The 11,546-nt window shown below is 29.7% G+C and overlaps 4 protein-coding genes and 1 long non-coding RNA gene across 5 annotated transcripts in view; 2 read left to right on the plus strand and 3 right to left on the minus strand.

The window, feature by feature from the left end:
• Positions 1-207, minus strand: part of LOC113369480 — a 428-nt gene extending 221 nt beyond the window's left edge. The window contains exon 1 of the long non-coding RNA XR_003366497.1: positions 57-207. This is a non-coding gene — a long non-coding RNA (uncharacterized LOC113369480). The remainder of the gene's footprint in view (positions 1-56) is intronic.
• A 426-nt stretch (positions 208-633) lies between these two features.
• LOC113369475 (protein NEDD1-like) lies at positions 634-2,704 on the plus strand. Its single transcript, XM_026610205.1, has 3 exons — positions 634-828; positions 939-1,420; positions 1,547-2,704. Exons 2-3 carry the CDS (start codon positions 954-956, stop codon positions 2,700-2,702), a joined length of 1,623 nt encoding a protein of 540 aa, XP_026465990.1. The 5' UTR covers positions 634-828; positions 939-953; the 3' UTR covers positions 2,703-2,704.
• Positions 2,705-3,179: 475 nt separating this feature from the next.
• On the minus strand, positions 3,180-5,918 carry LOC113369474 (juvenile hormone esterase-like). Its single transcript, XM_026610204.1, has 5 exons — positions 5,868-5,918; positions 5,648-5,806; positions 5,102-5,237; positions 3,387-3,601; positions 3,180-3,197 (listed from the first exon to the last, which is right to left on the minus strand). Exons 1-5 carry the CDS (start codon positions 5,916-5,918, stop codon positions 3,180-3,182), a joined length of 579 nt encoding a protein of 192 aa, XP_026465989.1.
• Positions 5,919-6,795: 877 nt separating this feature from the next.
• Positions 6,796-7,769, plus strand: LOC113369477 (pre-mRNA-processing factor 19-like). Its single transcript, XM_026610207.1, has 3 exons — positions 6,796-6,990; positions 7,101-7,582; positions 7,709-7,769. The coding sequence occupies exons 2-3, from the start codon at positions 7,116-7,118 to the stop codon at positions 7,767-7,769; spliced, it is 528 nt and encodes a 175-aa protein (XP_026465992.1). The 5' UTR covers positions 6,796-6,990; positions 7,101-7,115.
• A 1,571-nt stretch (positions 7,770-9,340) lies between these two features.
• On the minus strand, positions 9,341-11,404 carry LOC113369479 (carboxylesterase 5A-like; the record flags this gene model as incomplete). Its single annotated transcript, XM_026610208.1, has 3 exons — positions 9,341-9,358; positions 9,569-9,762; positions 11,268-11,404. Coding segments are annotated over 3 exons (349 nt in total), but the record flags the coding sequence as incomplete, so codon positions are not given.
• Between the last annotated feature and the right edge of the window lie 142 nt (positions 11,405-11,546).

An 11,546-nucleotide genomic window follows, 5' to 3' on the forward strand; every position in this document is an offset into this window, starting at 1 on the left:
AATAGTACAATCAAATGAAAGTAATTCGAAGTATGCATATTAATAAAAGTACTCACTTAGATTGAAAGCCGGCAAATATTATAACTTATTTTACTTTTACTTCGTCGTTTCTCGCTGGAACTACATAATACATGCATTTTTCTTGGTATTTCTTCATCGTTAAACAATGCACTTCGACAGCTTATTTGTTTTTTACTCTAACAAGCATTTATTATATTGTCTAGGTTATCTCTCCATGAAAAATTTATTACAATGGACGCCATGTTTGATTTACGTATCTGTCATATGTCAAATTCGATTTCAAAAAAAAAAAAAAAAAAAAAAAAAAAAAATAAGCGCGACCGGCGGCAGGGGCTCTAACTAAACTCGGGTTACAGACGTTTGTTCCGAGATTACCGGCCATGCCTCCTTGTATTTTGTTCATTTGACACCGGTTTTGACAGTTCTTCCGTTGTACAAAAGTTAAATAAAAAATACCTCCATAGATAAAAGAAGAGTATATATATGGATACTTCCATAGATTTTTTTTCAAAATGGCCTAGTAAGGTAGTGGCGCTAGTGCTCGAATAAAAATTAATGAAACTTCTTCGGTATCCTTTCTTCATTGTTTTGTCTTACTATGCGAACCTTGAAAATAACGGTTTGTCTTCTACTTGTCCAATCAAAGAATGCGTTTTTTGACATTTAAATTGAATGAAACATACAAATTGTTATCGAATCATTGTAACATGTAACACAGCTGATTCAAGTTTTATTGTTTCCATATAAATTATTCAAAAACTTCATACACACACTAACAATATAAGAGCAAGAGCACAAGTGTTCACTGTAAGTAAATTCTCTTGTTATGATATAGTTAATAATTATAATTAAACATGGTAAAAAGTGTTATTTGCTTTAGATGTTATCATTATTTTAATAATACTATTAATCTCTAGGATAGCAGAGATACAATGGCATCGGGTGGCCATAATATAGTATTTTATGATACCAGCAATTATAAACCTCTATGTGAATATGGAAGTTTCACAGAACCCGTTCATTCTATTGATTGGAGTTATGACTCCAAATATTTGCTAGTGGTTCCTTCCACAGGATGTTGTGAAATTGTGAGACCATATTTCTCAGAAGCCAAGGTTTTACAATGTATCAAAATTCATGGAGTAAAATCTGCCGTGTTTTTCAAAAATACTCACAGATTTATAGGCATGGGCTTCGGTAATGGCGATGTGCAAATATGGGATACAAAAAAGCAAGAGGTCAGCAAAACAATGGTTTCAACTCACGCCAATGTCAATTGTATTGATATTTCATTCAATGACAATTATATGAGTGTTGGTTGTGAAGATGGTCATATTAATTTATATGGGTTAACAACCAACAAGAGGATGCAGTCTCTAACCATAAACTCAACAAGCTGGTATATATACATTTAATACGTTTATAATATGCTATTTCATATCCTATCATATCAAGCACAAATATATATCATTTTTAATTTCTTCTCGTATTTAATTTGATATTGAATATTTGTTTTTATTTTTAGGCCTATAACATCACTAAAATATAGTAGTAGAGAACATGGAATGTTTGGTGCAACAAATGATCATGGTTTTGTAGCCATCTGGGACGTAGTAAAGCGTAAAAATCATTTATTTATTGCCAAAAATCATTCATCTATTGCATCTGGCATTGCTTTATCACCCATTAATACCAATTTTTTTGTTTCTGTTGGCTATGATCATTTAATTTGTATGTGTGATTTACGGACCAAGCAATCTGTTTGCAATCGTGAGTCACCATATGCTTTAACATCGGTTGACATGTCAAGTGATGGAATAATGATGATGTGTGGTCATAGGAAAGGAGGAATATTGATTTATGATTTACGGAATAATAAAGAACCTTTACTGAATTTATCAGAGCATACTGGAGTCGTATCATCAGTAGCATTTCAACATGCTGTAAGAGATAATAATAAAGAAAAAGGCCATGAAACTAGCATAGAACAAAATTTGTCATCGGACAATATAAGCATTGAAAAAGTCAGTACATCTGATGAACAACAAGATGATAGTTTTCTCAATCTTTTGGATGATATGAAAGAAAATACTTATGTATCTCCGAACATTTTACAAACTCCAGCCAAATGTGAAATAGATACTTTTATGAATGACCTAACTAGTCCCAAAGTAAGTGAACCAGATTTGTTGTTAAAAAATTTGACACCAAAGGAATGCCGAAACCTTAAATCGCCCAATATTAACTCTAATGAATATCTATCACCACTACCTTCAATAAATTATGAAACAGCTTCTAGAAATGAAATATTTAAATCTACACCAATTCCAGAAGAACTGAAAAAAGAAGAAGCTAAAGAATATTTAAATTGTGAAGTAAACAATGCTGATTATTTGGTTTTAAAAAATGAGGTTGAAGATATGAAAAAACATATGATGCAAATGATAGAAATGCACAAATCTAGCATGTTACGTTTGCACATGTTACTTTGCACGCAACATATAGAACTTATGAATAAACTTGATAGTGGATCGATAACTACAGATACAATGCAATTGAAAAAGGAAATAAAAAGATTACAAGATGAAAATGAAATTTTGAGTTATGAAAATGGAATTATGAGATCAGAACGAGATAAGTATTTATCAGAGCCAATTTCTTCAAATGGCATTGATGATTGATTTTAATTGCTTACATTGTTGTATTTTACTATAAATATTTTAAGCTAATCATAGTGATTAAATTGTTAATATATGTTATTTAATAACTGAAGGCATGTGTGCAAATCATTAAATTTTTCATGCTTTATTTATATTATAAATATTATTATATTTATATATACTGAAAAATAAATCAGAAATTTTGTTTTTGTTAAAATTATCTATACCTTTTTACTTTCATCTGTAAAAATCCTGGTTCATGGAAATCCTTGGCTTTCTCAGTTACAGTGGTCGCCATTATATACTTGTTTCACTAGTTTTGCATCACACGTTACACTTTTATGAAGCAACTAAATTTTTTTTATATGTGGATCCGATTCATATAATGGTCCAATGTTCGGAAAATTGACATTTGCAAAAGTTGTTTCTTGTTAATTTACTATTATAAACTGCATTTCAACTGAATTTTAATGGTTAAATCAAAGTCTGTCATAATAACTAGTTCGATTTTGATTGCTGAAAAGGCAGATTTGATAATTAAAATTTAGATAATTTTTATTTGAAACAACTATTGATGTAAAAAGATAATATATTGAATCAATAATAACTAAGGCTCTTCTTAACGTGACGTAATTTTATTCGATCGTGAATAAAATCATCCCAAAAATTAATATCATCTTTTTGTAACATATATTTTATGTCCACTGAATTATTTGTAATATCTACATATGCTTCGTTTTCACTGTACAGAGGCCAATGTGCAGTTTGCAATTCTGAGTCATATGGTCGACCCAATAATGCAAAAGTTGTCCAAGCAGAAGCAAGAAATTCAGAAGTATTCCGTTCGACTGTACCACTTTCATAACATTTAGCATGCTTTGGTTTAAACAAATATTGTACATCGTCCGCATGGCATGTACCTATAAATTATTTAAAATAAACATGTAAATATATACGCGTATATGTTTAGCGCACATTTCATTTTTATAAACTTTGATTAATGCTTTTTATTTGAACACTTCTCACAAGGGGGCGTGATAGGCTTTTTAAAGATTTTTACACCCCCCCTCCCTCTCGGTTATACGTGGTGATTTTAAAAATTACCTCCCCCTCCAAACATCACTTGTATGATTCAGTACTTTTTAAGAAATCGCTAGCTGAATTGATGTTGGTTTTCAATTTAACTTTTGATTATAAAAAAGTGCCTTGAACCCGATCATATCTCAATCAATTTAAAATTAATTTTGTACTCTAGAGTAAACAGCTGTTTAGTATTGAGCAGGCTTGCAACGAATAGTATATTCGGCAAAATGCCGAATACCGAATATTCGGCATGCTCCAGAGACCGAATACCGAATATTCGGCAACTATTCGGCAGGTTTTTGGCGCCTGTATGAATGTAATTACTATTCAGTAGTTGTTATATTACTAAAATGCTACATGTTTATTTAAGTTTTTGCCTAAATTTGCAACTACTATACGGTTACTCTTTGTCATTTAGAATTATTGTCATCATTTATACTATTCGGCCGAATACCGAAATAAAAGGAAAATAAATGGTAAAATCATGAATAAAGCGATTCTTTACATATATGTAAATGTATTTCTTAAACATTTAATATTTTTCTTTATAAACTCAATATTTTTTTTTTTATATATTAGGAATGCTAATCGCAATAAAATATATAAAAAATGATCAAAAATATTTATATATTTTAGAAAGCCAATAATAGCTCTTTATTTGGAAATGCTTATATTGAGTATAATGAATGACTTTACTGTATTGATACAATACATGTGTTTAACCATTAAATGATTCATATTAAATAAAAATAATAATAATAAAAATTAAATAATAATAAATATAAATAAATAAAGTAACTTGTGAATATTCAGAAAAAAGTTCTTTGCGTATTCATTTGTAATCTCAGAAGTCGATAAAGTTTAAAATTATATATACAATAACAAAATCATTTCTTCATATCATATTATGTAAACTAAACACTTCCAAAGACAGATCCATCGCGAACTCTTTATCGCTTAAAAGATAAAACACCAACAATGAGCGGCGGCGTCGCCTTTGATTTTAACTATTCAGTATTCGGCCGAATAGTTAGTTTATATTCTGTATTCGGCCGAATATTTGGTGCAAGCCTCGTATAGAGTTATAATCAGATTAACGAACATTTTTTCGTCAGTATTTTCGTAAAAAATCCTGAACTGATTTCAAAAATTCAAAAACCTTTCGAATAATATTGAAATAAGAATGCATTGGTCAAGCCTATGCATAATTAACTGTTTTTTTTGTACTAGTTTAAAATATGGTTTTAAAATTACGATTTGAAACTATAAATTTTATAACAAATTTAATATTGGAGTTCAGAAAACAGAAAAAATAAAAAGTTACTTTCAATACTAACCTGGAACATTTCCGCACATAACAGCCTTAAAAACATTATTTTTGGCGTCAACAGCAAATCTATACAGATACACAGGCCCGTCATGAGATCGTGCTGTCCTTATAGCAGCATGCACAAATAATTTATCAGAGAGAAGCTGAGAAATAATAGATAGAATTACAAACATAATTTTGTTATAATGTAAAATGAAATAATGCTAATATATATGCGTTATATTCAAAATTCTTAAGATACAGAGTTGTGCGTTCAGCGCTTTTATATACCAAAGAAAAGTAAATAAGTAAATATAATATATATATATAATATATATAATATAATTATAATTAGTTACTTGTTGTGGATTATATTTTATAAAGGACTGATTTGATTCAAATATTGAGAGCTCATAATACTAGGCGCGCTGTGCTATTAAAATGTTGTCCATTGTCTTAACTCTTGCCACATTAAAACTCTCTATAATATTATATAATGATGTATATTTATAATAGGCAAATTTTACTTACCTTATATACATATCTATATTTTCAATATTCGGCTCAGAATTACTGAAATAATGTTTTTAATATCGTTGGCTAATTCCTTAGTTAATGCCTCTTGAACATTCAAGTTAAGTTCTTGTGGCAAAAGACACGTAAAGTCTCCAAGACTTGAAAAAATCGTCGGATTGTTCATAGTCTCTAAACATTGGGAATCGTACATATAAAACTACAAAAGTTAAAAAAAAGTATACTAGTATGCAATATTATATCAAGGAATTTTACATTACCTTGTATAACAGAAGAGCCTCGTGTGATGTAATTCCTGTGATGAATGGCATGCCCAATCCCCAACCCCAACCTTTCTTTCTTTTGTAGCAAGTTCTAACGGATGTGCTGGATATAAATGGATGGATATAAACGGATGTGCTAAATATAATAAAACCCAGAAAAGTAAACCTGAAGATTCCCTGGTAAGTCAAAACCTATCAAAATAGCTATACTTTTAATGTGCAAAGTAGTCTGTTGGTTTAAGATCCTGTATATTCATTGAATCTGAACAATCAATTATAATATATAATGTCTCATCATTCCCAATCTTGAATGGCCAACTCGTGCTGCCTGTCGCTGCCTTTTTGCTTTCTGTATGATGTCTGCAATAGATCCTTCCACCAAACCATCATCATCTTCTTTAATTGCCTCCCTTAAAAAATATAAATGTAACTCCAGTCTTTATCTGTATTGAATATGCAGTAGCAATAAAATGCTTACCAAGTCTTTTCATATCCAGACTCCCACCGATATTCTTTGGATCTTCTTCATCAGCCATTCTTGAGCAATGAATTTATATGGCACACTAATAGTAAGCTTACAATTTGTACCTAAATTTCTATATTAGTGTTCCAGTCAATATTATCATAGATACGAACTTATTATATATTTTCTAGCCCAAATATTCTAAAATTATATTATATACACAGAAGCCATTCAAAATACTGTATTTTGTTCATTTGACACCGGTTTGACAGTTCTTCCGTTGTACAAAAGTTAAATAAAAAATACCTCCATAGATAAAAGAAGAGTATATATATGGATACTTCCATAGATTTTTTTTCAAAATGGCCTAGTAAGGTAGTGGCGCTAGTGCTCGAATAAAAATTAATGAAACTTCTTCGGTATCCTTTCTTCATTGTTTTGTCTTACTATGCGAACCTTGAAAATAACGGTTTGTCTTCTACTTGTCCAATCAAAGAATGCGTTTTTTGACATTTAAATTGAATGAAACATACAAATTGTTATCGAATCATTGTAACATGTAACACAGCTGATTCAAGTTTTATTGTTTCCATATAAATTATTCAAAAACTTCATACACACACTAACAATATAAGAGCAAGAGCACAAGTGTTCACTGTAAGTAAATTTCTCTTGTTATGATATAGTTAATAATTATAATTAAACATGGTAAAAAGTGTTATTTGCTTAGATGTTATCATTATTTTAATAATACTATTAATCTCTAGGATAGCAGAGATACAATGGCATCGGGTGGCCATAATATAGTATTTTATGATACCAGCAATTATAAACCTCTATGTGAATATGGAAGTTTCACAGAACCCGTTCATTCTATTGATTGGAGTTATGACTCCAAATATTTGCTAGTGGTTCCTTCCACAGGATGTTGTGAAATTGTGAGACCATATTTCTCAGAAGCCAAGGTTTTACAAAGTATCAAAATTCATGGAGTAAAATCTGCCGTGTTTTTCAAAAATACTCACAGATTTATAGGCATGGGCTTCGGTAATGGCGATGTGCAAATATGGGATACAAAAAAGCAAGAGGTCAGCAAAACAATGGTTTCAACTCACGCCAATGTCAATTGTATTGATATTTCATTCAATGACAATTATATGAGTGTTGGTTGTGAAGATGGTCATATTAATTTATATGGGTTAACAACCAACAAGAGGATGCAGTCTCTAACCATAAACTCAACAAGCTGGTATATATACATTTAATACGTTTATAATATGCTATTTCATATCCTATCATATCAAGCACAAATATATATCATTTTTAATTTCTTCTCGTATTTAATTTGATATTGAATATTTGTTTTTATTTTTAGGCCTATAACATCACTAAAATATAGTAGTAGAGAACATGGAATGTTTGGGTGCAACAAATGATCATGGTTTTGTAGCCATCTGGGACGTAGTAAAGCGTAAAAATCATTTATTTATTGCCAAAAATCATTCATCTATTGCATCTGGCATTGCTTTATCACCCATTAATACAATTTTTTTGTTTCTGTTGGCTATGATCATTTAATTTGTATGTGTGATTTACGGACCAAGCAATCTGTTTGCAATCGTGAGTCACCATATGCTTTAACATCGGTTGACATGTCAAGTGATGGAATAATGATGATGTGTGGTCATAGGAAAGGAGGAATATTGATTTATGATTTACGGAATAATAAAGAACCTTTACTGAATTTATCAGAGCATACTGGAGTCGTATCATCAGTAGCATTTCAACATGCTGTAAGAGATAATAATAAAGAAAAAGGCCATGAAACTAGCATAGAACAAAATTTGTCATCGGACAATATAAGCATTGAAAAAGTCAGTACATCTGATGAACAACAAGATGATAGTTTTCTCAATCTTTTGGATGATATGAAAGAAAATACTTATGTATCTCCGAACATTTTACAAACTCCAGCCAAATGTGAAATTGATACTTTTATGAATGACCTAACTAGTCCCAAAGTAAGTGAACCAGATTTGTTGTTAAAAAATTTGACACCAAAGGAATGCCGAAACCTTAAATCGCCCAATATTAACTCTAATGAATATCTATCACCACTACCTTCAATAAATTATGAAACAGCTTCTAGAAATGAAATATTTAAATCTACACCAATTCCAGAAGAACTGAAAAAAGAAGAAGCTAAAGAATATTTAAATTGTGAAGTAAACAATGCTGATTATTTGGTTTTAAAAAATGAGGTTGAAGATATGAAAAAAACATATGATGCAAATGATAGAAATGCACAAATCTAGCATGTTACGTTTGCACATGTTACTTTGCACGCAACATATAGAACTTATGAATAAACTTGATAGTGGATCGATAACTACAGATACAATGCAATTGAAAAAGGAAATAAAAAGATTACAAGATGAAAATGAAATTTTGAGTTATGAAAATGGAATTATGAGATCAGAACGAGATAAGTATTTATCAGAGCCAATTTCTTCAAATGGCATTGATGATTGATTTTAATTGCTTACATTGTTGTATATTTACTATAAATATTTTAAGCTAATCATAGTGATTAAATTGTTAATATATGTTATTTAATAACTGAAGGCATGTGTGCAAATCATTCAATTTTGCATGCTTTATTTATATTATAAATATTATTATATTTATATATACTGAAAAATAAATCAGAAATTTTGTTTTTGTTAAAATTATCTAACCTTTTTACTTTCATCTGTAAAAATCCTGGTTCATGGAAATCCTTGGCTTTCTCAGTTACAGTGGTCGCCATTATATACTTGTTTCACTAGTTTTGCATCACACGTTACACTTTTATGAAGCAACTAAATTTTTTTTATATGTGGATCCGATTCATATAATGGTCCAATGTTCGGAAAATTGACATTTGCAAAATGTTTCTTGTTAATTTACTATTATAAACTGCATTTCAACTGAATTTTAATGGTTAAATCAAAGTCTGTCATAATAACTAGTTCGATTTTGATTGCTGAAAAGGCAGATTTGATAATTAAAATTTAGATAATTTTTATTTGAAACAACTATTGATGTAAAAAGATAATATATTGAATCAATAATAACTAAGGCTCTTCTTAACGTGACGTAATTTTATTCGATCGTGAATATAAATCATCCCAAAAATTAATATCATCTTTTGTAACATATATTTTATGTCCACTGAATTATTTGTAATATCTACATAAGCTTCGTTTTCACTGTACAGAGGCCAATGTGCAGTTTGCAATTCTGAGTCATATGGTCGACCCAATAATGCAAAAGTTGTCCAAGCAGAAGCAAGAAATTCAGAAGTATTCCGTTCGACTGTACCACTTTCATAACATTTAGCATGCTTTGGTTTAAACAAATATTGTACATCGTCCGCATGGCATGTACCTATAAATTATTTAAAATAAACATGTAAATATATACGCGTATATGTTTAGCGCACATTTCATTTTTATAAACTTTGATTAATGCTTTTTATTTGAACACTTCTCACAAGGGGGCGTGATAGGCTTTTAAAGATTTTTACACCCCCCCTCCCTCTCGGTTATACGTGGTGATTTTAAAAATTACCTCCCCCCTCCAAACATCACTTGTATGATTCAGTACTTTTTAAGAAATCGCTAGCTGAATTGATGTTGGTTTTCAATTTAACTTTTGATTATAAAAAAGTGCCTTGAACCCGATCATATCTCAATCAATTTAAAATTAATTTTGTACTCTAGAGTAAACAGCTGTTTAGTATTGAGCAGGCTTGCAACGAATAGTATATTCGGCAAAATGCCGAATACCGAATATTCGGCATGCTCCAGAGACCGAATACCGAATATTCGGCAACTATTCGGCAGGTTTTTGGCGCCTGTATGAATGTAATTACTATTCAGTAGTTGTTATATTACTAAAATGCTACATGTTTATTTAAGTTTTTGCCTAAATTTGCAACTACTATACGGTTACTCTTTGTCATTTAGAATTATTGTCATCATTTATACTATTCGGCCGAATACCGAAATAAAAGGAAAATAAATGGTAAAATCATGAATAAAGCGATTCTTTACATATATGTAAATGTATTTCTTAAACATTTAATATTTTTCTTTACTCAAACTCAATATTTTTTTTTTATATATTAGGAATGCTAATCGCAATAAAATATATAAAAAATGATCAAAAATATTTTATATTTTTAGAAAGCCAATAATAGCTCTTTATTTGGAAATGCTTATATTGAGTATAATGAATGACTTTACTGTATTGATACAATACATGTGTTTAACCATTAAATGATTCATATAAATAAAAATAATAATAATAAAAATTAAATAATAATAAATAATAAATAAATAAAGTAACTTGTGAATATTCAGAAAAAAGTTCTTTGTATTCATTTGTAATCTCAGAAGTCGATAAAGTTTAAATTATTATATATACAATAACAAAATCATTTCTTCATATCATATTATGTAAAAACTAAACACTTCCAAAGACAGATCCATCGCGAACTCTTTATCGCTTAAAAGATAAAACACCAACAATGAGCGGCGGCGTCGCCTTTGATTTTAACTATTCAGTATTCGGCCGAATAGTTAGTTTATATTCTGTATTCGGCCGAATATTTGGTGCAAGCCTCGTATAGAGTTATAATCAGATTAACGAACATTTTTTCGTCAGTATTCGTTCGTAAAAAATCCTGAACTGATTTCAAAAATTCAAAAACCTTTCGAATAATATTGAAATAAGAATGCATTGGTCAAGCCTATGCATAATTAACTGTTTTTTTTGTACTAGTTTAAAATATGGTTTTAAAATTACGATTTGAAACTATAAATTTTATAACAAATTTAATATTGGAGTTCAGAAAACAGAAAAAATAAAAAGTTACTTTCAATACTAACCTGGAACATTTCCGCACATAACAGCCTTAAAAACATTATTTTTGGCGTCAACAGCAAATCTATACAGATACACAGGCCCGTCATGAGATCGTGCTGTCCTTATAGCAGCATGCACAAATAATTTCATCAGAGAGAAGCTGAGAAAATTGATAGAATTACAAACATAATTTTTGTTATAATGTAAATGAAATAATGCTATATGATATATGCGTTATATTCAAAATTCTTGAGATACAGAGTTGTGCGTTCAGCGCTTTTATATACCAAAGAAAAGTAAAA

Source organism: Ctenocephalides felis, unplaced genomic scaffold (genome assembly GCF_003426905.1).
Source record: "Ctenocephalides felis isolate EL2017-DRISC unplaced genomic scaffold, ASM342690v1 CF-g0.4_SCAFFOLD_01370, whole genome shotgun sequence".
Taxonomy (NCBI): Eukaryota; Metazoa; Arthropoda; class Insecta; order Siphonaptera; family Pulicidae; genus Ctenocephalides; species Ctenocephalides felis.

Bases quoted from the DNA above. Each gene is read 5' to 3' on its own strand.
- LOC113369475 (XM_026610205.1), top strand. From the start codon at position 954: ATGGCATCGGGTGGCCATAATATAGTATTTTATGATACCAGCAATTAT. The intron at 1,421-1,546 runs GTATATATACAT...TTTTATTTTTAG, and splicing joins ACCATAAACTCAACAAGCTG to GCCTATAACATCACTAAAAT.
- LOC113369477 (XM_026610207.1), top strand. From the start codon at position 7,116: ATGGCATCGGGTGGCCATAATATAGTATTTTATGATACCAGCAATTAT. The intron at 7,583-7,708 runs GTATATATACAT...TTTTATTTTTAG, and splicing joins ACCATAAACTCAACAAGCTG to GCCTATAACATCACTAAAAT.
- LOC113369474 (XM_026610204.1), bottom strand. From the start codon at position 5,918: ATGCCATTCATCACAGGAATTACATCACACGAGGCTCTTCTGTTATAC. The intron at 5,238-5,647 runs GTAATTCTGAGC...ATTATTTCTCAG, and splicing joins ATATTAAAAACATTATTTCA to CTTCTCTCTGATAAATTATT. The intron at 3,602-5,101 runs GTTAGTATTGAA...AATAATTTATAG, and splicing joins TATGTGCGGAAATGTTCCAG to GTACATGCCATGCGGACGAT.